Source organism: Miscanthus floridulus, chromosome 6, assembly GCF_019320115.1.
Source record: "Miscanthus floridulus cultivar M001 chromosome 6, ASM1932011v1, whole genome shotgun sequence".
Classification (NCBI taxonomy): domain Eukaryota; kingdom Viridiplantae; phylum Streptophyta; class Magnoliopsida; order Poales; family Poaceae; genus Miscanthus; species Miscanthus floridulus.
Genome location: NC_089585.1, coordinates 100137942 through 100163963, shown reverse-complemented (window position 1 = coordinate 100163963; position 26022 = coordinate 100137942). Strand labels below are relative to the sequence as shown.

Sequence of the window (26022 nt, the reverse complement as noted above, 5' to 3'; positions counted from 1 at the left end):
AAATTAGTTTGTTAGCTTCAAAAAACAAAGAGGCTCCAACCGAAGCAATGAGAAAATTGTGAGAAAAGGTAAAGGTAAGGCTAATTATAACACATTGTTCTGCAATTAATCTGATGAAGGCATATTTGTGAAGGTAATTACAAATCTGCATAAGAAAGAATGGAGAATAATGTAGAACACAGAGAAGGGCAGTATAGGGTACCTGTCAGGGACTCAAAGGGCTGACGCACGGGGGGCCGGAGCTGCAGCCTTGGGGGGGGGGGGGGGGGGGGGGGGGGGGGGGGCGCTGAATTACCAGGGAACGGGTCTTCAAAGCCCAGCCCAAAACTCCCACTAACCTAGCTCCCGTCCCCGAGCCGAGCGCCGCAATACTCGCCCTCCGCGAGTCGCCCTGTGCCCCCGTCCGGCCGTCCCCATCCTCGCGAGCAGGGGTCGCGACTCCGCCGACTCGCCCGGTCCGCCGCCTTCCGCCGCCCAGCTGCCCCGCCACCCGGAGGCCGGAGCGCCTCGCCGACGGCCAGCTGCCCCGCGCCGGCGCGCCCCCGCCTGGCCGCCTCAGCCCCCCGCCCAGGCACCCACGGCCCACGCCCAGCTGGCCAGCTGCCTAGGCCGCCGCAGGGCCTTCTGCAGTTCTGCTGCTCCTCTCTCCTGTTGCCTGCTGCGGTATTAGCTTTTGTCTCTTAAACAAGAAGTAGATTTTAGCTGAACGCAATTTGGTACCAAAATTGCAGTGTTTTTAGCTGAATTTGAGCCCCTGCGAATTCTAAACGGTGTAGATTTTGATCCATGTCATTAAACAAGATCGGTGGACTTTTTTATGTTCAGAACATATTTGTTTAGGATAGATTGAATCATGTACATGCGAATTTAGGAGAAATTGTAGCTGTAAGCCCTGCTTCCCAGGCACATTTAGTGTATTTAAGTTTTTTAGTTAATCTATGTCATTAAGTCCTTGGGTAGCCCAAGAGTTGTGCGGGTACCCAGGCAGCTATTCTGTCTAGTTAAAGCTCTAGTGAGCTGTATGTAATCAATGCAGTACTTATCCTCTATATATTGCAATGCAGTCGCCTGGGAGAGTTGCCCTGGCTGATTATTTCTCTGTTACCTCCAACAATTGGTATCAGAGACTAGGTTAGACACCTTCTCACCTTCTCATCTTCTCCATGACGTCAACCTCCTCTGAGCGCCGGGCTAGGAAGACCAAGGGAGCCACTGAGGGCGAGCTGGGCGACCCCTCTGGCAGGGCTGCGCGCCTGAAGGCAGCAGAGGAGGCAGCGGCGCTGGCTGTCAAGGCGGCACAGCAGGCTGCAGCAGCCGCGGAGGCGGCGTCCAGGACAGCGCAGGAGCTGCGGGCGGAGATAGCAGCAGAGAAGGGAGATGAGGAGGAGGAAGAAGAAGAGGAGGACCGGAGGAACCGGCGGCCGCGGACTCCGCCGCGGGACAGGCGCCGTTCGCAGTCACCACTGCGTGACCGAAGGCGTCGTGGCGGCGGTCGCTATGAGTCGCCGCAAGGCAGGGTGGTCTACCGCGATTCCGGCAGCGGCACATCATGGCCAATGCTGGACAAGACCAATTATTATGAGTGGAGCCAGACGATGAAGCTCAGGATGCAGGCGCGCGACCTCTGGGAAGCTGTCGAAGGAGGCCCAGTGCAGTTTCGCGACGACAGGCGAGCTCTGGAGGTGATCGTCGCTGCTGTGCCCAAGGAGTTGGGGCTCCCGCTCCTCGACAAGGCGACGGCAAAAGAGGCATGGGATGCCATCGCTGCGACTCGTATCGGTGTGGACAGGGTCCGCCGAGCGACGTTGCAGCAACTGCGTCGGGAGTGGGAGAACATTGACGTCAAGCCTGGCGAGCCGGTGGAGGATTTTGCCCTGCGGCTGTCAACTCTGCACCAGCAGCTGGTGCTTCATGGAGACAGGGACATCGATGAGGCACGTGTCGTGGAAAAGTTTCTGCGCACGGTGCCGACCAAGTACGCGCAGATCGTCGTCGCCATTGAGCAGTTCCTCGACTTCGAGGCGCTCACGCTTGAAGAGGTGACAGGAAGGCTCAAGGCGGTGGATGACCGTGAAGCGCAAGCTGTGACAGAGCCGGTGTCCATCAACGGCAAGCTGCTGTACACTGAGGAGCAGTGGCGTGCGCGTTTGAGGAAGGAGAAGAAAGGCGCAGAAGAAGCTGGCGGTTCTGGTTTCAAGAACCAGCGCGGCGGTGGCGGAGGACGCAGCCGCGGAGGTGGACGCGGACGGGGCAGAGGTGCTGGCCGTGGCGGCGGACGTGGAGAAGGCAATGGCGCCGGCCGTGTTGGCCCCAACACGTGCCTCAACTGCCATCAGGAAGGGCATTGGGCGCGTGAATGTCCCCAGCCGCGCCGTGATGGAACAGAGCGCGGCGGCGGGGGAGGAAATCGTGGTGGACGCGGCGGCGGAAACCGTGGAGGAGGCCGTGGCGGCGGTAACCAAGCTGGGCAGCAAGGAGGACATGAAGGGCATGCCCAGTTTGCTGAGTGTGAGGAAGATGCAGCTCTGTTTCTGTCTCACGGCTTCATTGAGATGGAACAGAGCACGCCGGAGCTCAACTATACAGCGCAGCGCGTTGAGTTCTTTGAGCCACGTGCGCGTGCTTATCTGGGAGCAGATGATGAAGAGATGGCTGGCGGCTGGTACCTTGATTCAGGCGCAACACACCACATGACTGGGCGGCGTGACCTGTTTTCAGACCTGAACACGGACGTTCGAGGCACGGTTCGGTTCGGGGACGCGTCCAAGGTGGAAATCAAGGGCGTTGGCTCAATTGTTTTTGAAGCAAAGACTGGTGAGCATCGTGTTCTTCATGGAGTTTATTTCATTCCGGCGTTGAAGAACTCGATCATGAGCCTCGGTCAACTTGATGAGAATGGCTCAAAGGTGGTGATTGATGATGGAGTACTGCGGATTTGGGAACGCAGCAGCGGTCGCCTACTGGCCAAGGTGAGGCGTGGCGCGAACCGGCTGTATGTACTGCATATGAAGACAGCACAGCCAGTGTGTCTTGCTGCGCGCAGGGATGAGGAGGCGTGGCAATGGCATGAGCGTTTTGGGCATCTGAATTTTCAGGCCCTGCGGAGGCTTGGCAAGGAGGAAATGGCAAGAGGGATGCCAAAGATCGATCATGTTGAGCAAGTGTGTGACACTTGTGTCACCACCAAACAGAGGAGGCGATCATTTCCTGCTGCAGCAACATATCGTGCTCAGGATCACCTTGAATTGGTGCATGGTGATCTCTGTGGGCCAGTTACACCAGCAACTTCGGCAGGTAATCGCTATATTCTGCTGCTTGTAGATGATGCCACACGATTCATGTGGGCAGTGCTGCTGTCATCTAAGGATGCTGCAGCAGATGCTATCAAGAAGGTGAAGGCTGCTGCAGAGGTGGAGAGTGGGCGTAAACTGAAAGTTCTGCGCACAGATAATGGAGGAGAGTTTACTGTTGCAGAATTTGCTGCTTATTGGGCCAATGAAGGAGTCAAAAGGCATTACAGTGCTTCTCATTCACCACAGCAGAATGACGTGGTGGAGCGTAGAAATCAAACCGTGGTGGCCATGGCACGTGCCTTACTCAAGCAGCGCCAGATGCCAGCCAAGTTTTGGGGGGAGGCAGTGATGACTGCTGTGCATATTCTGAATCGGTCACCAACCAAGGCTCTAGGTGATGTCACTCCCTATGAAGCATGGCATGGCCGAGCACCCACTGTTGGCCATCTGAAGGTGTTTGGTTGTGTGGCATATACTCGCCGTTTGTCTCAGCTCAGGAAACTTGATGATCGTGGTGAAGCTGGAGTATTTATTGGCTATGCTGAAGGAACCAAAGCCTATCGAGTTTTTGATCCAGCATCTCAGCGTGTACGTGTCAGCCGAGATGTGGTTTTTGATGAAGGAAGAGGTTGGGATTGGACATCACCAGCAGCAGGTACGTCTGGGGCAGCTGGTAGTGATTTTGTGGTGGAATTTCCTTGGGAGGAAGAAGTCCTTGGAGCTGGAGGTTCAGTGCAGTCACACTCATCTCCTCAGCCCCATTCTGCCTCACCTGAAGCTTTCCCAGCAGCAGAATCGGTGCTTGATGCAGGAGAAGAGGTGTCTGAGACATCCAGAACGCCTTCACCACCACCAGCTCCAGCCAGCCCACAAGTGGAGCACGTGACTCCCTTGGAAGATGATGAGGAACGGCTGGACACTTATCACAACGACGAGCAGCTGCGCTATCGTACCATAGATGGCATATTGGGCGGGGAACAGGAAGTTCCGCCGCCGGCGCAGCGCTTGTTTGCAGAGCTCCACCTCACCCACTCTGGGGAACCCATTTCTTATGCAGAGGCAAAAGATGATCCTGCATGGCAGGCAGCAATGAAAGAGGAGCTGCGCGCTGTTGAGCGCAATGGCACCTGGGAGCTTGTGTCTCCCCGAGCTGGCCATCGGCCAATTTCTCTAAAATGGGTCTACAAGCTGAAGAAAGATGAGAAAGGAGATGTGATCAAGCACAAGGCTCGACTTGTTGCTCGTGGGTTTGTGCAGCAAGAGGGTGTTGATTATGAGGATGTGTTCGCTCCTGTTGCGCGCATAGAATCAGTGAGACTGCTGCTTGCTCTAGCTGCCCAGGAAGGATGGACTGTTCATCATATGGATGTCAAGTCAGCTTTTCTAAATGGAGAGCTCAAGGAAGAAGTATATGTCCAGCAGCCACCTGGGTTTGCTATTCATGGGGAAGAAAGCAAGGTATATCGCCTGCACAAAGCTTTGTATGGGGTGAAGCAGGCACCCAGGGCGTGGAACGCTAAGTTGGACTCTACTCTGAAGGAAATGGGGTTCAAACAGAGCAAACATGAAGCAGCAATTTACAGGAAAGGTTCAGAGGGCTCAGTGTTGCTGGTTGGGGTCTATGTTGATGATCTGATCATCACTGGAGCAGTTAAAGATGAAGTAAAGGCTTTCAAGGAAAGGATGAAATCCACCTTTGAGATGAGTGACTTGGGTTTGCTCAGTTTCTACCTTGGCATTGAAGTGCAGCAAGGCAAGAATGGGACCACCATGAGGCAGACTCACTATGCCAAGAAAATCCTAGAACTGGGAGGCATGTCTGATTGCAATCCAGCAGCTACACCAATGGAAGAGCGCCTGAAGCTCAGCAAGCATAGCACTGCCAAGGAGGTGGATCCAACTCAGTATAGGAGGCTGGTTGGAAGCTTGAGATACCTGGTTCATACCAGGCCTGATTTGGCTTTCTCAGTGGGCTATGTGAGCAGATTCTTGGAGAAACCGACCACCGAGCACCAGCAAGCAGTCAAGAGGGTGCTGAGGTACTTGGTTGGAACATTGGACTATGGTCTGCAGTTCAAAAGAGCCCCAAATTCTGCTAGGTTTGTGGGCTACTGTGATTCAGACCTAGCCGGTGATATTGACTCCAGCAAAAGCACAACAGGTTGTCTGTTCTTCTTTGGCAACAGCTTGGTCAGCTGGCAATCTATCAAGCAGAGGGTGGTGGCTTTGTCTAGTTGTGAGGCTGAATATGTGGCTATGACTTCAGCAGCAACACAAGCCCTGTGGCTGTCAAGATTGTTGGCTGATTTGTTGGGAAGAAAGGTGGAGACTGTGGAACTGAGGGTTGACAACAAGTCTGCAATTGCACTTGCTAAGAACCCTGTCTTCCATGACAGGAGCAAACATATCAGAGTTAAGCAACATTTTATCAGGGATTGTATTGAAGAAGGCAGCATCAGGACTGAGTACATCCCTACAGCTGATCAATTGGCAGACATTCTCACTAAGGCTTTGGGCAAGGCCAAGCTAAGATATGAGAAGCAGAATTGGCATCAAGCAGATCAAGAAGGGTTGAAGCAGGTCTTAGGGGGAGAACTGTAGCTGTAAGCCCTGCTTCCCAGGCACATTTAGTGTATTTAAGTTTTTTAGTTAATCTATGTCATTAAGTCCTTGGGTAGCCCAAGAGTTGTGCGGGTACCCAGGCAACTATTCTGTCTAGTTAAAGCTCTAGTGAGCTGTATGTAATCAATGCAGTACTTATCCTCTATATATTGCAATGCAGTCGCCTGGGAGAGTTGCCCTGGCTGATTATTTCTCTGTTACCTCCAACAGAAATTCTTTGATGAACATGCTAACATGCTATCTTGACAATCCATCAAATTATCTACAGAAAAGGAATCCATCAAACTATCTACAGAGTAGCAATTGATTTTTTTTTCTTCAATCACTTACCTCATCATATTTGTCGTCATTAAAGGTACTTTTTCGGGCTAATTGCTACTCATGTTGTTATATCATTACATATAGCAAGTGGAATAGAAGTCAAATCAGGGGGCATTATGTCAGTATATTGTTTACATGAATGGAATTTTAAACATGATTCTTTGGCTGGGTTGTATTATGTAGTATGGCCCTGTTGGAACTGCTTTTGGAGCAACTTTTCACCAGAAAAAGAAACAGTGGAGCAACCAAACACGAAACTTACCCGCAAAACAACTATGAGCTGTTTTCTTCGTTAAGCAGCCTGTGAGGAGCTTATCTCGTCTTTTTTCCCCACTGTGAGTGCCTCCTCGTCGATTGCCTCCTCACTGATTATCTCCCCACTGAGCGCCATCCTACCGACGAGCGCCGCTGGATCGACGTGTTGCCCGCGGATTGGAGCTGTTGCCCTCGACCACCCCATGTGCCTCCCCACATCTGTGCAGACCCTTGGCCTTCGCCTCCCTGTCGCCGGCCAGCCAGTTCCACTAAGCAGCAGGAGCCCTGCAGCTTGCCTTCTCTTCTTGACTGGAAGAAGCCAGAAAAATAAAGCCACACACAAAATGCTTTGCTTTATACATGAGAGCTCCAAAAAGTAGCTTTTGTGGTCAGCTAGCCATAAGCTAGCTTTCTATAAGTTTAAGCCATTGAAAACAGGGCTTATATGTATATTTAGTGTTTCAGATGTCAGGTTAACTTGCACATCATTTCATCATATTTGAAACTTATTGAACTGTTTGGGAAGGTTTTTGTCCATGCCCAGGGTTTGTCAGTGTTCTGCCAACATGATATTCTTTTTGCAGCTAGATGGAACGTATTGTCTGATGTATTATGTTAAGCAATATATTTTTTCCTCGATTCATCATAAAATTTTGTTTGGTTATTGACACCAGATGGAGATTTAAAAAAACTGTGTTTATTTTGGCTTAATATAGATACATGCTCCATGCCACTTGGTCCAAAACACATGATACGATTGCCATGTTTTAATATCTGGGTGAGATAGTTTAATGCCATTGTTGGGTCTCGGGTGAGATAGTTTATATGGATACCATTTGAGTTTTCTTTTGGCAATGTTCTGCCAAGATGATATTTCCTGTTTGCACTTTGCACAGAACTACATCTGATACACTGTCAAGCAACTTATTATTTCTTTCTTTAGATTACAAATTGTGTGGTTATTGATGTCAGATAAGTTGAAATTTTTTTCCTTTTTTTTTCCTATTTTGTCAAGCAACATGTCTATTGCACTTGCACTACGATTGTGCTGCTTGTTCGCCCTTGGCACTTCTTTGTTTCTATTGTATATAGGAAGGTCTTGTCAGGTTTCTTTTTCTTCTTTGTTGATAGTTTGATGGACTGCCAAGATACCATGTTAACATGTAAATTCCTGGACTACTTTTTTGGCTGTTTATGTGTCACTAGGAAGCAGATTGAGCTATCACTCTAATATAAACCTTATCTTTAGATTTAACTCTACATTTTCATTTCTGATGAATTGTGGCACCCTACCTGTTACTGTTTTTTGGTGGCTCATGGGACTATTTCTTTTTACTGTTTCTAAGTTCTTTTGTTTGAATTTCAGGTGCTATAACTTGGAAGATGGCAGATGAGGAACAAGCCCCAAGCTCTAGGAAGAGGGTTGCAGGTACCCAAATCAACAAGGATAATCCTGAGCCTGATGATGACGGACCAGAGCAAGAGATGGGTACATTTAAGAAAGCTACTGAGGAAGTTATGGCAACCCGGAGAATTGTAAAGGTTCGGCGCCAGCAGACGTCATCAGCTCCTTCTTCTAATCCTTTCTCTGCAATCAGATTTGCCCCCACCGATTCTAATGCTCAAACAAGCGCCCCTGTCCCAGAGGCCCAACCATCAGATGTCAAAGCTGATGAGGGAAGCAATGGTAGTGGGAAACATACTTTGTCTGTGCCAGACAAGAATGCAGGCTCTGGTGTAAATACCGACTCCGCTGCCACAACTGAAGCACCACCTCAACCTGTTGAAACCAGTGACAAGGCAGAAGACACAAAGGATGAATCTGGTGGAGACAAAGTGGTAGTTGGAGAACCCAACGAAGGTAGCTCCATGCCATCTGAAGTTGAGGGCAAAACAAAAGAGGGAGATGCTGAAGAAAAGGAAAAGGCAGATGAAGCTGGAAATAACGATAAAATTAGCAACGATGATACTGAGAAGAAAGATGGAGGTGAATCAGAGACCAAGGATGGCTTCTCTGATGAGCAGAGAGATGCTGATAAAATTAGCAAGGATGATACTGAGAAGAAAGATGGAGGTGAGTCAGAGCAGAAAGATGCTGATAACAAAGGGCATACATCATCAGCAGCACCCCTTTTCTCTTTTAAGAATCTGTCAAGTGGTCAAAATGCTTTCACAGGTCTGACCGGAACTGGATTTTCAAGCACATCATTCTCGTTTGGCTCAGCCTCTAAAGATGGCTCAAGTTCTGGCCCCCTATTTGGGCTGAAAGCTGATGGTTCTTCGTTCCCTTCTTTTAATCTTGGTGCTGCCAACAACGGGAGTTCTGCCACAGCGCTTGCTACTTCTTCAACAGAGGCACCCAAGAAATTTGCTATGACAGAGGGTCCTGTTGAAACCGGTGAAGAAAATGAGAAGGCTGTATTTACTGCTGATTCTGCTTTGTATGAGTACCTAGATGGGGGCTGGAAAGAAAGAGGAAAAGGTGAACTGAAGCTGAACGTCCCTGTATCTGGCGGTGAGAGCGGTGAGAGAGCCCGGCTTGTCATGAGGACAAAAGGCAACTACCGGCTGGTCCTGAATGCAAGCCTCTACAACGACATGTCACTCAAGGACATGGACAAGAAGGGCGTGACGTTTGCCTGCATGAACAGCATTGGGGAGTCACCGAGCAGCCTTGCCACATTTGCTCTGAAGTTCAAGGACACAGCCACCAGGGAGGAATTCAAGGTTGCGGTGGAGTCTCACAAGACAAGCAAGGCACCGGACGTGCCGCTGAAGACGCCCGAGAACTCTCCGGAGGCAGCAGAAGTCTGAAGCTGCAGTCGGGTCACGCTTACTCGTCCTTTGTACGTGTCCAGGAAGGAGCTGAGAGATACTCTGTTATTGCGGAGTTCTTGAGAATGTGATGTCATGACATGATGTCCTGAGTTGTGTTTGCATACGGTTCCCTGGTGCTGTTTTTGGAACAGTGGGTAGCCTGTCGAACTTTCATTATTAGAGTCATAATCTTAGAATCCTGGAGATGAGACTCGTTAGACCTATTTGCTCGTCTTGTGCTCCGTTATGTTGTATCGGTTATCGGTTAAGCTATGCGTGACGTGTTATCTAGTTACTATGTCATGAATGAATGTATGCAATTATGGGAGACGGTTATTATATTCTACTAAGGGCTTATTTGGATGTATTCGTATCCATTTCAATCCATATGTATTGGATTAGATTGAAAAATCAACTAATTTTAATCACAATACATGTGGATTAAGATGGACCTAAGAGCCCTGGCATGGAATATTGTTTTTCACTGCACCATTTAGTCTCCGGACAAGTTTCACTCTGGCCTTTGCTGGACAAGGGCCTGTTTTTAAAAGCTGATCGAAGCAGGCCAGCTTGGAACCAGATTATAAAGATCCATAATAAGAGCGAACTTATGAGAGCAACTCTAGCAAGGATCCTATTCAGCACACTAAATCCAGATTGTAAAGATCCATAATAAGAGCGAACTTGTTACAACAACTCCAGATTGTAAAGATCCATAATAAGAGCGAACTTGTTACAACAACTCTAACTAAATCCAAAATCAGGGAGCGGCTAGATCGGGGAGTGTCAAATGCGTTGTGGAATGATCTATTCCCCAACACTAGGCTAGTGAATAGAGAGATGACTAAATCAGACCATCGACCTTTGATCGTTGAAATTGATGGTCCACCTGCTCCGGTCGATCCAGCTCAGCGGGGTGCCCGGAGGTTTGAGGCTCGCTGGTTGAAGGAAGAGACGGTGGAAGAGATGGTTCAAGCTGCTTGGGCACGAGCAGCAGCTAGAGGCGAGGGTCCATCCTTTATGCAGAAGACGAGGCATGTGCATGAGAAACTCCATACTTGGGACCAGAAGGTGTTGAAGGGGCCGGTCTACCGCATAAAGAACTTACGAAAGGAGCTTGAGAGGGTGCAGAGAGGACCTCTGACGGATGATAGCGTTGCTGCCCAAAAAGAGATCCTAGTTCGGCTGGAACTATTGATGGAGCAAGAACTAACATGGATTCAGAGGGCGCGTGCTAACTGGCTAAAGCATGGTGACCGTAATACCAATTTTTTTCATCATTATGCATCTAGTAGGAGGAAGAATAATAATATTAAGGGATTGGTCTTCATCATTATGCATCTAGTAGGAGGAAGAAGAATAATATTAAGGGATTGGTCGATGACAATGGGATAAGGCATGAAGACAGTAATACCATGCGGTCAATGGTACACAATTATTTTGCCCATCTATTCCAAACAGAACCTTATGAAATTAATGATGACATGTTGAATGCTGTGAAGCTGAAAGTCACACCAGAGATGAACCAAGGTTTGTTAGCCCCATTTTCTTGTGATGAAGTGAAGTATGCACTTTTTTAGTATTGGGGATTTAAAAGCCCCAGGGCTAGACGGGCTTCATGCAATATTCTATAAAAGGTTTTGGCATATGTTGGGTGATGATCTAGTGCAAGAAGTTTTGCAGGCTGTAAACTCAGCGTATGTTCCGGATGGTTGGAATGATACTACTATTGTGATGATTCCGAAAGTTGACAATCCAGAAAAGGTGGCTCAATTCCGACCCATCAGCCTATGCAATGCTGTTTATAAGGTGATCTCTAAGATGCTTGCAACTAGAATGAAGGTTGTCATGCCGAATGTTATTAGTGACCAACAGAATGCCTTTGTGCCTGGGCGTTTAATAACAGATAATATACTTATTGCTTATGAATGTGTTCATGCCATTAAGAGGAAGAAAGGAAAGCGCGGGCTGTGTGCAGTAAAGCTGGATATGCACAAAGCGTATGATAGAGTCGAATGGGTATTCTTGGAAAAAATGATGCTCAAACTAGGATTTGATGATCGGTGGGTGAAATTGATTATGGCTTGTGTTTCCTCTGTTAGATACTCGGTTCAATTCAATTCAATGGAGACAGAGATGATTACACCCACCAGGGGTATCCGGCAAGGGGACCCCTTGTCCCCATATTTATTTTTAATTGTGGCGAAAGGCCTCTCTAGCTTGATCCAACAAGCGGAGGAGAGGGGAGAATTGGAGGGAATAAAAGTTTGTAGGGAGGCACCCATGGTGTATCACCTCTTATTCACTGATGATTCGCTAATTCTGATGCATGCAGATAAATCTAATGCAGACTGTCTCAGACATATTATTGATATGTATTGTCAAAGCTCAGGACAAATGCTAAGTGCAGCTAAATCAAGTATCTTTTTCTCGGGTAATACAGAGGCAGATGTGAAACTTGAGGTATGTGAAACTCTGGATATTATGAGTGAGTCTTTAAATGATAAATATTTGGTCTTACCATCTTTGGTGGGAGCCGATAGGAGTGATTGCTTCAGACACCTAATTGATAGAATCTCCATGCGGATCAATGGCCGGAAGAAAAAGCTTCTTAGCATGGGTGGTAAAGAGATCTTAATCAAATCAATCGCCCAAGCCGTGCCAACATATGCAATGATGGTCTTCAAAATCCCAATCAATATTTGCAAAGGGATGACGGATGCCATATCGCAGTTTTGGTGGGGTGATGACAATGATAAGAGGAGGATCCATTGACAAGCTTGGTGGAAATTATGGTTACCAAAATATAAAGGGGGCATGGGATTCAGGGATTTCCATAGCTTCAACTTAGCCATGCTAGCGAAACAAGTTCGGAGATTATTGTATAATCCAGATTTTCTATGTGCAAGGGTGTTAAGAGCTAAATATTATCCAGATGGGAGACTCCTTCAAGCCAAGCTTAAAAGTGGGAGTTCTTTTACTTGGCAGAGTGTGCTTGCAGGCCTTGAATGTTTTAAGTGATGCTACATATGGCGTGTCGAAGATGGTACACAAATTAACATATGGAATAATAATTGGATTCCTAGAAGCCACAATTTGAAAGTTTTAACACCGAGAGGCAACATTGTGATCTCAACTGTGGATGAACATATTAATCCTATTGATGGTACACTACTAGAGAATAGACTTTAGAACGGTGTTCCAATTTGGCATTAGCCTCGACATTTTTTTGCCCCCAGGACTAGAAGGCCTTTAGTCCCGGTTGGTGTCTCCAACCGAGACTAAAGGTCCCTGCCCAACGGCTAAACCGGGACTAAAAGTCCTCCAACCTTTAGTCCCGGTTGGTAATACCAACCCAGACTAAAGGTAGACTCTTTAGTCCTGGTTGGTAACATCAACCCGGACTAAAGGACCCTTTAGTCCCGGTTGGTAAAGGTCCCTGGATGGGTTAGTTCAAAAGGAAAGCATCCCATTCATTGTTAGATGTGTTGTGTAGGTGAGGTGATAAGCTACGCGCGAGGTAGTGCATGAGGTCTTGGGTTCGAATCTCACAGGACGCAGCGGTGGGAGGCATTATTTTTTTTAAAGCTGGAAGGATCTACCGGGACTAAAGAACAACACCTTTAGCCCCGGATTGCTAGTCCCGGTTGGGAAACCGGGAGTAGAGCTAGTTCCCAACCGGGACTAAAGCTCATTTCTGTAGTAGTGGTAGATGGGATGAGGCGCTGATCAGATCGCTATTTTGGTCAGTTTATGTGCACCGGATTCTCCAAATTTCAATCTATAGTGGTCAAGAAGATCTTATTGCCTGGCATCCTAATCGGAATGGCTTATTTACTGTGAAATTTGCATATCACTGTCAGTGGGCACATAAATTTGCGTCCAGGAACTATACAGCTGTGGCAGGAGGCTCAGGTCTACAGCCGGTGTGGAAAAAATTAAGGAAACTCTCAATCCGAGCAAGGTTAAAATCTTTGTATGGCGAGCTCTTCATGGGTGTATCCCATGTTTTGCTATCTTGGCTAATAAGGACATTACGAACATTGTAAATTGCCCGGTATGTAAGACGGAGGCAGAAGACATAAGACATATTCTATTCTCATGTAGCCATGCAAGGGAGGTTTGGAGTGCACTGGATGTCTGGCCCCATATTGAGAAATTATTGATCATTGATAGATCAGGCTCAGTGCTGATACAGGAGATCATCAGAAGGGGCGGTGAGGACACTGAACTCAAGATTGGCTGGACTGAACTCATTTTCACTGGATGTTGGTACATTTGGTGGCAAAGGAGACAACTAGTCCACGGAGAAGATATCCAAAATCCATCAAGATCAGCAATGTCTATTGTAGCAATTACAGCAAACTACTTTACTGGAGCACGGTGGCTGTGATCAATCAGGGATGGAGGAAGCCATCAGAGGGATATTTGATGATTAATATTGACGGTGCTTTTGACGAATTCGGGAATCTCGGGTGCTGTCATCAGAGATTCAGGGGGTGTGTTCATCGCGGCGTCTCATAGTTTCATACCCCATGTCTTAGATGTGGCGTCATCGGAGGCAGCTGCTCTTCGTGATGGTCTTCTTTTAGCCCAACAAATTGGATGTAATCGTATTGAGATCCAATCTGATTGCATGGAATTGGTTCAAACGATGCAGGGTGGAGGGTTCTTGGCTACGGCTGCAGTGGCTATCTATGATGAGATTGTTATACTCTGGAAGGAATTTAGTGAGATATCTATTAGTCATTGCAGTAGACTATGTAATTCAGTAGCCCATAAGTTAGCTAGGCAAGCTTTATTACAAAAGAGTTTTCAGATATAGATAGATGATCCCCCTTCATCTATTTTCCATCTTCTTGTAAACAAGGTTTTCATTTTCGGAAATTAAAATTTATCGGGGGTCACAGATAAAGAGGATAAATAGGATATATCGGAAATATCAGACCAAATTCAAATAAAATTTAATTTGAATTTAAATAAAATTTGTACGAAAAAGATAGATATTTTCTTATCGGTACCTACGGATAAAAAGGATATATCGGAAATATTAGGAGATTTTGGCCGATAAATTTTTCCCTACTTGTAAACGATGTAACGGTCTTCATGAATCAATAAAGTTTGTCTGAAGTTTCAAAAAAAAAACTAAATCCAAATTTGAGGACTCAGACCAAAAACACATCTCTAATGTAAACCTATTAATGCCTCACTTTAGAGTTGCACAAGCTCTAAAATTTTCTAGGATAGGCCTAGAGCGAGAAGCGCGTGGAGCTCACAAGACATGACTGGGTTGATACCCTCGTCACCAGTGGTGTGGCTGTGGACAACATTAATGTGGAGGACGGCGTGCCGTGGTGGAAGCAGGCGGCACAGGGAAGGATGGATGAATGGGATGGGACACTCCAATGGATCACCTTGTATAGAGAAGGAAAAGAAGAAATAAAAAGGAGAGAGAGTGAATGTTACATTGACGAGTGGGTCCCGCATGATATGCATGTATAGAGGCTAAGATTTGAGGGTTTCTTTTGGAGTTAGAGCAATTATTTTAAACCTCAAAAGGCTGGAGAGTCCTCAAACTCTAGTTTTTTTTTTCTCGATCGGACATTTTGCCTGTATTTCATTAAGAGGAAGGTTTGGAAGTCATACAAATGAACAGACCTGGATCGCGAACGCAGGCGAGGGCCCAGCACACACCGACCAGGGAAACCCTAAACTACTGGGTTTACAAAGTTTGATTATATATTGAACTGACGTCTGTTGGAACCGGTGGTGACCACCGAGTTCACGATCTTGGAGCTGGCTTACAGCCGGCCCGGCTCGTTACCACGAGCCTGTGCTCCTACAGGTCCTAGGTCCACCGGAGCTGACAACATATAAGGCCTTTAGGCCTTACTCAACCCAAAAGACTAGCCTTATAGGTGAGGGTTCTCCCACCTTATATGTTGTGCTCCCCCACCATCGCTACACGATGTGGGACTAAACTCCAACAATCTCCCCCTTAGTCACACATCGGGGTGCCCCCACCATATGTGTGACGCTCGAGATTTTTTTTGTTGGGTTTAGCTTTTCTGACCATAGGCTCTGATACCAATTGTTGGAACCGGTGGTGACCATCGAGTTCACGATCTTGGAGCTGGCTTACAGCCGGCCCGGCTCGTTACCACGAGCCTGTGCTCCTACAGGTCCCAGGTCCACCGGAGTTGACAACATATAAGGCCTTTGGGCCTTACTCAACCCAAAAGACTAGCCTTATAGGTGAGGGTTCTCCCACCTTATATGTTGTGCTCCCCCACCATCGTTACACGATGTGGGACTAAACTCCAACAATGTGAAGCTCAACCTGATCCAACAGCATCTGTCTTTGATGTAGAGTTTTACACTGTTGCCAGACAAGGAACAGTAACTGACAGTGCAGTCACTGAAACTGAAGGAGCTGAAGCAGCAGGCTGGTCTGATTCAGAGCCAGCTACTCATGATCAATGGCAGTTTAACACTGATTCTAGTGCTGGATCAAATAAAAACACACCACCTGGCAGTCCAGTTGAGCAAGAGATGATTTTTGCCACACCACCCTCTAATGCAGAAAACTCTGGAAGTGGAGAAGGGAGATTCAGAACACTGCAGAGTCTGTATGATGAGACTGAAGAAGCTCATGATTTTCAGTATAGTGGCTTGTGTTATCTTGCTGCAGAGGAACCTAGAAGTGTGGAAGAGGCATTGCAAGAACAGTGTTGGAGGGATGCTATGGTCACTGAAATGAACTCAATTCAAACCAACAAAACATGGGAGCTGTCAGTGCTACCACCTGGACACTGAGCCATTGGGCTTAAATGGGTCTTTAAAGTCAAAAGAGATCCTGATGGGAAGATCAACAAACACAAGGCTAGGTTAGTTGCAAAGGGGTATGCCCAGCGTGAGGGGGTGGACTTTGATGAGGTTTATGCCCCAGTGGCAAGAATTGAGACAGTAAGACTGCTGATTGCTCTAGCTGCACAGAGAGGATGGCAAGTGCATCACATGGATGTGAAATCAGCGTTTATGAATGGTGATCTGAGTGAGGAGGTGTATGTTCAGCAACCTCCTGGGTTTGTTGTCAAGAATGGCAATGGCATGGTACTCAAACTGAAGAAAGCTTTGTATGGACTTCGTCAGGCTCCAAGAGCTTGGAATGCTCGGCTTGACAAAGAATTGCTGAAACTCGGTTTTGTCAGAAACCCACTTGAGCATGCTGTGTACAGAAGAAGTCAAGGCACAGAATTATTGCTAGTTGGGGTCTATGTAGATGATCTAATAATCACTGGGTCCAGCAAGAAAATCATTAATGCATTCAAGGAGGAGATGATGAGAAGTTTTAGTATGAGTGATTTGGGACTGCTAAGTTACTGTCTGGGAATTCAGGTGAATCAAACTGATGGGATGACCACATTATGTCAGAGCTCATATACTCTGAAAATATTGGAGCAGGCAGGAATGAAAGGCTGCAATGCCTGCAGTGTTCCAATGGAGAACAGGTTGAAACTGAGCAAGAAGGATGAGTCACCATCAGTCGACAAAACCAAATACAGAAGTATGATTGGGAGCCTGAGATACCTAGTGAACACAAGGCCAGATATTGCCTTTGCTGTTGGGATTGTTAGCAGATTCATGGAAGATCCAAGAGCAAGACACTGGGCAGCTGTCAAGCAGATTCTAAGGTACTTGGCAGGGACAGTGAACTATGGCTGTGTATACAAGTTGGGCACAACTGAAACTAAGCTGCTGGGTTACAGTGACAGTGACTTAGCTGGTGATGTTGATGACCGGAAGAGCACAAGCGGTTCAGTGTTTCTGTTGGGGAACAGTCTAGTGACCTGGGTGTCACAGAAGCAGAGAGTGGTAGCACTCTCATCGTGCGAGGCAGAATACATTGCCAGTGCAAATGCAGCCTGTCAGGGCATTTGGCTCAGTCGATTATTGGGTGAACTGCTAGGAATACAAGCACCAAAGGTGAGGCTGTTGGTTGACAACAAATCGGCTATTGCTCTAAGCAAGAACCCAGTCTACCATGAAAGGAGTAAGCACATCGACACAAAGTATCATTTCGTCAGAGATTGTGTCGACAGAGGAGAAGTTGATATTGATCATGTGAGCACAGGAGAACAGCTTGTAGACATACTGACAAAGGCGCTTGGGCGTGTCAGGTTCGTCGAGCTCCGTCAGCAGCTGAGTGTGATAGAGGTGCAGCGAGATTAGGGGGTGAAATGTTGTCAATCTCGTGCACTTAGCATCATTCTGTAATTAGGAAGTTGCATTAGCATGTTTCAATTACTAAACTTAGCTGCATGTGAGATGAGCGGTGTAGAACAGGCCAGAACCACGCTGCGTTCGTGGTGCGGCTATGAGTGGTCACCGCCGTGCATGTAGGAAACATCCCCGCGCTAAAGGCGGGCACGACGCAGCGTGAGGCGTGCACGGCTGGGGGGGATCGTCGGTCTCAGATCGTGTAATCACCGTAAATAAATAGAGAAAAAGAAAGCTAGAAAAGCTGCAACGTTTGGCAGCGCCATTTGCGTTTTGTTCAGTTACAGAGCGAGCGGAGCGAGAGCAGGCGACGTCGTGTGCGAGCGCAGACGCCGAGCGTTGAGAGATCGCCGTCGGTAAGCTGTTCCGGCAGCCGGCGCCAACAATGTCGCGAGCACAGAGGGCAGACTGCCGCTAACGCGGAGAAGCCGGCTTGAATCCAATCCTCAGCTTCTTCAACCACTGCCTTGTAGATGATCTCTAGACGTGAGGCTACACCATGGAACGTACGCCCGTTTCTCTCCTTCCAAAGCGTCCAGGAGATGAGCAACAGCAAACTGTCGCGCATCCGGGTGCGGCCTCAATCTCTGATGCAGCCACAATGTCCCAGGTCCTTCGGCCGTTCTGGCACCAACGAGACCAGGCCGACGGACTCCAACAGCCAGTACCAAAGCTGTCTGGCGAGAACGCACCCGAGCAGAAGATGCGCGACGGTTTCCTTCTCTTGGCCGCAGAGCGCGCACTCGTCATTATCCTGAAGGGCGTGTCGCTTCCTCCGTTCCGCAGTCCATAGCCATCGGTGCAAGGCGATCCAGAAGAAAAATTTTACCTTCGGTGGCGCCTTGGTCTTCCAGAGCTCCCTGGCTCCAAACAACGACGTGGAACCCGCGAAGAAAGCGCGATAGGTGGAGGACGCCGAGTATTTGCCGTCAGGCGACCACTTCCAGACCAACCTGTCAGAGATCACAGGATCCAGAGCCACTTGACGCGTTAGCCGGCACACACTGAGGTACTGACATAGGACCTGCGTGGTGAGCGCGCCCACGACGTCGCGCGCCCGACGATTCTGTTGTAGAGCATCCTTGACGGTCCTTTGCTTGCCTCTTCTGGAGACAGCCGCGAACAAGTCAGGCGCATAGAGGCGTAATGGACCAACAGGTGCCCAGGAGTCCGTCCACATCCTTGCCGATCCACCATCTCCATGCACGACCGACAGACTAACGGCGCACACATTGCCTCGACGTTCTTCTCGGTTCTGCCCGGCAAGCGCGTCCAGCAACGATCCGGCTGCGTGCGTCTTAGCCACTCCCAACGGAACCGTAGGGTGAAGCCAAAGAAACGTAAGTCGAGGACGCCGAGGCCTCCCAGGCATGTTGGTCTACACACCGTTGTCCATGCTACTTTGCATTTGCCACCTGACACCGACTCGGTACCCGCCCAGAGGAACGCGCGACATCTCTTGTCGATCTAGTTAACTGCCCACGCAGACAGGCAGCAAGCGATGCTAAGGTGAACCGGGATCGCCGACAGTGTCACCTTGGTGAGTAGGACGCGTCCCGCGTGAGTGAGCAACCCCGATTTCCACGTCGGAATCCTGGCCGCGATTGAGTCGATGAGCGGCTGTTCCTCCGATCTTCTTAGTCGTGTGAGCGAGAGAGGTATGCCCAGGTACTTGCAAGGGAACGGGCTGACCACGCAGGGGAACACTTGTTGAACCGTGGCCACCATCTCCTCACTGCAGCGTATCGGGGTAGCGACGCACTTGTCGATGTTGGTGACCAGTCCAGACGCGCCAGCGAACAGCTGAAGTATCTGGTGCAGGCAATCGAGATCACCATACACCGGCGCGACCAGGACGACGAGGTCGTCCGCATAGAGTGAGGCACGGTGCACAATCGACCGACCAGGCAGTGGGCACAACACCGCGCGGCGATCAGCCTCACGGATGAGCGAGTTCAAAGCCTCCATGACAATCACGAACAACATCGGTGAGATTGGGTCTCCTTGCCTGAGCCCCCGAGCATGAGTTATTCTATCGCCCGGCCTGCCATTGAGTAGCACCTTGGTGCTGTCCGTGGATAGCAAGATGGAGATCCAGTTAGTCCAACGCCTGGGGAAACCAATGTGCTCAAGCACCTCAAGCAAGAACGGCCAGGCAACTGAATCAAAGGCCTTCGCGATGTCCACCTTGAGCAGCACAGCAGGGAAGTTCTTGGCATGAAGCCAACGACAAGCCAACTGGACCGACCTGAAATTCTCATGGATCGATCGTTCCTTGATGAACGCGCTCTGGTTCGGTGCGACGATGTCCTTTAGTCTCGCTGCCAGGCGTTTGGCCAGACACTTGGCGAACAGCTTGCTAACGCTGTGCATAAGGCTTATAGGCCTGTAATCTTTCAGGCGTGTTGGGTCGTCTTTCTTGCGTAGAAGAACCATCAGAACGCCGTTCAGAAGGTGGAAACTCCTGGCATCAAGCGACCATAGTGCAGTGAACACGCGGATGATGTCGTGTTTAATGACCCCCCACGCGACTTTGTAGAACTGGCCAGTGAATCCATCAGGCCCCGGTGCCCGATCAGGAGGCAGCTCTTTTATCGTGGCCCAGATCTCATCCTCGGTGAAGCAGGCATCAATGCCGGTGAGGTCAAGCCGAGGAAGAAGATCATCGAGGTGTAGGGAATGCAGTCGCTGAAAGGATGTCCCCAGAATGTCCTTGTAGTAGGTGTAAATGACGCCTTGTTTGGCCTCCTCTGCCGAGAACCATTGGCCCTCGTGATGGATAGAGGGCATATGATTCTTACGGCTTCGGTGGCACGCCTGAAGGTGAAAAAATTTCGTGTTGGCATCCCCTTCTTCCAGGTACCGTATCCTCGAGCGGTGGCGCGCGATCGTTCGCGCCAACGACGCCAGTCCTAGTCTGTGCCGTTTGAGCTCGTCCCTCAGCGACAATTCATCAGAGGAAAGTACCCTGGATTCCTGCACGACGTCGAGCTGGCCAATAATTTCCCGGGCCATGAAGAGCTGGAGGCGAACACTGCCAACATTGTGCATACTCCAGCTCTTAAGGGCTTTTGCAGTGCGCGGCGCGACATGCATCCACGCCGGCCAGATCACAGTCCCACGCCTGCCGGACTACATCATCGAAGCCATCCAACTTAACCTAGAAAGCCTCAAACCAGAAGCGTGGCATGGCCCAGGGTTCAGTCTTAAGCTGTAGCAACAGCGGAGCATGATCCGAGCAGTCCGAGGAGAGGGACTTTGTTGGGCTGCTTCCTCGTGTGAACACACAACAAGGGAATACGGTACTAAAAATGCTTCCTACTGTAGTACTGTAGCCGCCGTAGAGGCAGGCGCCGAACGGCTCACCTGCCGGACTGTAGCCACATGCAGGGACAGGCGCAAAAGTCAGTCCTGCTGCGTTATCTAATCACTGTTGCAGCAGGACAGCTGTACTAGGACTAGATGGATAGAGTTGTATATATAGTTTGCCACTGCAACTCAATAAAGAGAGTTCAGTTTTGCTATCTTCTATACAGGACTTCGGCCAACGCTGGTGTCTGTACTGTGTGTATGCTCTGTTCTCTCTCTTCTTCTACATCGAGCCATAGCGTGTGTGGTCGGACAGTCTCGGTCGTGCTCGGCCATGGTCGGCAAGACTGGTGAGTGGTCGACTCACCTGAGCCGGTGATCCTATGGGCTAACAAGTGGTATCAGAGTTGTACAAGCATCGTCGTTGGACTAACCGTTGGCGATGACGAACGGTTCGAAAATGGATGACAACAGTGGCACTGCTGTGGCTATCTAGCCACGACCGGAGGTCGTTGTTCGCACGGTGCAGGAGGTCAACGGCACCAGTTGGCCAACGCTGACTCGCACCAACTATGGAGAGTGGTCGGTGACCATAAACGTCAAGCTCAGAGCCCGACGGCTTTGGAATGTTGTTGACAAGGGCACCGATAATAAGGAAGATAATATATCAGCGTTGGAGGCTATCCTCGTTGCTGTACCGACGGAGTACAGGGAGTCGTTGGGGGCGAAGAGCTCTGCTAAGGAGGCGTGGGAGGATATTGCGGCGATGCGCGTCGGTTCCGACCGCGCAAAGAAGACGACGGTCTAGCTTCTAAAGCAAGAGTACGCCTGCAGATGCTCATCAGCAAGCTGAAGAGCCACGGCGTCACCATCGACGAAGAGGAGGCAGTCTCCAAGTACCTCCACTCTGTGCCAGTAAAGTACATCCAGATCGCTCTCTCTATATAGACGATGTTGGACTTGTTCACCCTCACCATTGAGGATGTGATAGGTCATCTGCGGGCGGTGAAAGAGCGCCTAGAGCAGGCGACAACAACAAAGGATAGCGGCAAACTGTTGCTGACAGAAGAGGAGTGAGCTGCTCGGAGGAACTCCGGGAAGGTAGCCTCCTCCAGCCGCGGTGGCGATGGCAAACGCCACGGTAAGGCTTTTTCGGAGAAGAAGAAGCAGGTCGACCCCAACGCCTGTTAGCGCTGCGAGAAGATGGGCCATTAGGCACGAGAGTGCCCAAATCGCAAGCTGGAGAAAAAAGGCTGAGGCTCATCTTGCGCAAGCTGATGATGATGATGAGGCCACTATCCTGATGGCGACGTTTTGTGCATTGCACGACGTTGAGGCCAAGGAGAAGGAAGAGGTGACGATGGTGGAAGGACCTGGAAAGGCCCTGAAGGCTGTCAACCTCGATGAACCACGCGCCCAAGTCCACCTTGGATGTGTGGACGCTGACTAGGAGCAGCGGTGGTATTTAGACTCTAGTGCCAGCAACCACATGATGGGCTCCAAGGCAGCCTTCTCCGAGCTCGACGACGATGTTACCGGTACGGTGAAGTTTGGTGATGGCTCACAGGTGGCAATCCAAGGACGCGGCACCATCATCTTCAGGTACCAGAACGGGGAGCACCACGCGCTAATGGATGTATATTACATCCCACAGCTGCGTTCCAGCATCATCAGCATTGGTCAGCTTGATGAGCGTGATTGCGATGTACTGATCAAAGATGGAGTCCTTAGAATCAGGGACCGGGAGCGATGACTTCTTGTCAAGGTGAAGAGGTCCCTGAACCAGTTGTACCTGCTCGACCTGAAGGTAGAGCAATCGATGTGTCTAGCGGCAAGGCACACCGAGGAACTGTGGATGTGGCATGCTCAGTTCAGACATCTCAGCTTCGACGCGCTTGGTCGGCTAGAGAAGATGGTCCAAGGCTACCCCACATTAAGCACGGAGGCGAGCTGTGTGACAGCTGCCTGGTCGAGAAGCAAAGGAGGCTACCATTCCCAAAGACGGCCAAGTATCACGTGAAGGATGCTCTTGAGCTCGTCCACGACGACCTCTACGGGCTGACCACACCAGCCACAAACGGTGGTCGGCGGTACTTTCTCCTGCTCGTGGATGATTGCAGTCGCTACATGTGGCTGCAACTCCTAATGAGCAAGGACAAAGCGGCGGTGGCGATCAAGAAGTTCAAGATGTGCGCGGAGGCCAAGAGCGGCAAGAAGCTCTGCGTGCTGAGGACTGATCACGGTGGCAAATTCACTTCGGTGGAGTTCGCTGCGTACTGTGCAGATCAGGGTGTGGCGCGACACCACACCACGCCGTACTCGCCACAACAGAATAGCGTGGTGGAGTGGCAGCATCAGACGGTGGTCGGCATGGCTCGATCCATGATAAAGGCCAAAGGCATGCCGACAAGATTGTTTTTTTTTATTTTAACACTTTTGAAAACTAATTTTAAATCTAACACGGTCGGTTTTTTTTAAACTAACACTTTTGGCCGCGCCTATTGCCCTGGCGTGGCCAAATGCCTATGCCGCGTCATGCATGGTGGCGCGGCAGCTGGCTGATGTGACGACGACTGGAATCACGACCGTTGATGTGGCAGGGCCTATTGCGCCACCGATCTTGGCGTGGCAGTGCCGCGCCACGGCGCATGGCGTGGCGGTACCTGGACGGTTTACCACCTCCACCGTGCCTCGTGCTTGGAACTATGCCACTCGCTATGGCCACACGCCCATCCACCTATTGCGGCCACTACCGAGGCCTGTGTCACCAATGAACTTCGCACCGACGACCACCCCGTCACTCCATGGCATCGAACTCTGCGCCAGCGTCGAGCTTCGTGTTGATGAGCCTTTTGCAACCGGATGTTTCACGCGTTTTAGATGTATGTTTCATGTGTTTTCCCTTTCAATAACTGCCCATATTAACCACCGTAATGACTTGTCTTTAGTTCCCTCTTACACGCCTCTCACATTAATTATAGGTGAATCAATCGATCACAAGCACTCGTGGACTCGTGGTGTTGCTCCTTAACAACTTATAGGATATATACATACGCACTCATCGTGGAAGTTCATCAGATGCTTTCGACTTCTAGCCTCCTCCTCCCTGTCTATCTTTTCAGCTCCATAGAATAGATAGAAATGCACTATAAAGTTGCGATCCTCAATTGTTATTCGGTGCTCATCTGTTGTGTACTATCTTGGGACGCTAGGAAAGCTAATCATGACAGCAGTGCTGCCGCGATGCATAGAAACGAATATGAAGCAAATAAATGAAGTCCGTGCGCAAGTTCACAAGCTACCACAAAATTTTCATTGGTTTGACATAAGTTCGACATAGCATAACCAACTTAGCCTGCAAGTTTCGGACGCCAATAATAGTTTGACCTAACAAACTAAGACCCAGGAGTGTAAGGATCCCTCGAACACCTTTGTCTCTTCGGATTTGTTGGCAACACATTGGGAGTGTAGCCAACATCGGTATGGTTATGTCGATGGTGCGTATGGCTCGTACCCTGCAAGTATATGATACGCACGATTACTTATAATTCTTTATGATCATTAGTTCATGGAGCATACGTATTTAAAGAAACTACCTTTGTTAGTAACTGTGTGGCTCCTTGGGTACCAAGCAGGGCACCACCTAGCTGAGACATGCCGATCTCATCCTACGCCCAATCTTCCCACTGGTCATGCTGTTTGCGGAAGCCTGAGGGGTCATCATCCTCGTCATCGTCGTCCTCATCATCCTCGGTTGCAGGGTCCTTCCCAGCGCTATGATGTGGTGGTGTACGCACCATGGAAGTGGCACCTGTCATCTGCTGAGAAGAGCCGGCTGGTGTCCTCAAAGAGGCTAAAGACGTGCCACCCGACCACGCTGGGAGTGGCGGTTCCTCATAAGGAGTGTCCATGCAGCTTAGCTTCTGAGCTAGCTTCCTGCAGCTCTTCTTCACCTTCTACATAAATAGACATTAAAGTTAGTGCATTTCCCAAATGCATATACACTGAACAAACATTTTTGGAATGGACAAGTTTATGTTTACCTCCACAAAAGTCGCGAGAATGCCTGGCCCCTGCCCTCTAGACTCGTGAAGCTAAAATGCTGCTTCGTTGGACAACCTTGACAATTGTGTCGCCTGGGTACAGAAACACGGTTGGACAGTTTTAGTACACATACTTAATACCAAAAGGATAACAAATTATACCATTCATGTATCTTACCACGTATCTTTGAAGCGGGGCTCTCTGTAGCTGTGTGTCCTCCCTAGTGGTAACGTCGTACACATCTTCGATGACATCTTCCTTTAAGTCCTCGTCAATCGCCTCCTCAGTGTACAAGGGCTTGATATGTGTCCTCGTAGACCTGTGAAGCCACCGTAGGTACTCGTCGAAGGTGTGCTAGTCATGTGGAAGACCCGCATGGACCGGATGTCGTACCCTGTTTTGCCATAAATGGATGTGCGCACTGTGTGTCACGCGCCAATTTTTGGTCTTGTACCTCTTCCTACGGTCATACCTGCAACAAAACGATGTTAGTTGTACCACACACCTCCGAATTGTAGCTTTGTTATTAATCGATAACACACCCGTGCAATGCTTGGTTGGTGGAGTAAAGCGGTGGTGGGTAGCCTGTCATTCTTCTAAACTGTCTATAGACCCTGATGGGCAAGTGAATCTCGACCACATGGAAGAAAATAAGAGGGACGTCATAGCAATACTCGTCTGACTCGTCCCTAGTGACAGGACTGAGATAGTACTGGAGCTCCGGAACATCCCAAGGACACCAATGCACCTGAAATTTCATAATTGAGTTAGGTTGTGATATAGTATACATCGAACAAGACATAGGTATGATAGTAAAGAGAGCGTAACCTGGTGATGTGTCAGGACGTCGAGACCGTCTGTGTACTTCATGTACTTGCGCCCCGCATTCCCTCTAACTAACTCTGATTCTATCTAGATAAATAGAGCTGTAGGGATTGTATCCTGCCTGTTCCATCGCTGCATTGAACACGATAATGAATTAGTCATTCATAATCTCATCATATGTAACTGCCTCAAAGAATATAGTGAACCGAAGTACTTACCGGTAAACCATTATTAAGGGGCCTCCCAATAGGCCATC

At 49.2% G+C, this 26022-nt stretch overlaps 1 protein-coding gene across 1 annotated transcript; it reads left to right on the top strand.

Annotated features, from left to right (window-relative positions):
* The first annotated feature begins 318 nt into the window (after nt 1-318).
* On the top strand, nt 319-9671 carry LOC136456429 (nuclear pore complex protein NUP50B-like). The gene is made up of 2 exons (XM_066456293.1): nt 319-663; nt 7858-9671. The coding sequence occupies exon 2, from the start codon at nt 7875-7877 to the stop codon at nt 9303-9305; it is 1431 nt and encodes a 476-aa protein (XP_066312390.1). The 5' UTR covers nt 319-663; nt 7858-7874; the 3' UTR covers nt 9306-9671.
* Nucleotides 9672-26022: the final 16351 nt, after the last annotated feature.

What these genes read in the sequence shown, in the direction of transcription:
- LOC136456429 (XM_066456293.1), top strand. Translation starts at nt 7,875, where the DNA reads ATGGCAGATGAGGAACAAGCCCCAAGCTCTAGGAAGAGGGTTGCAGGT.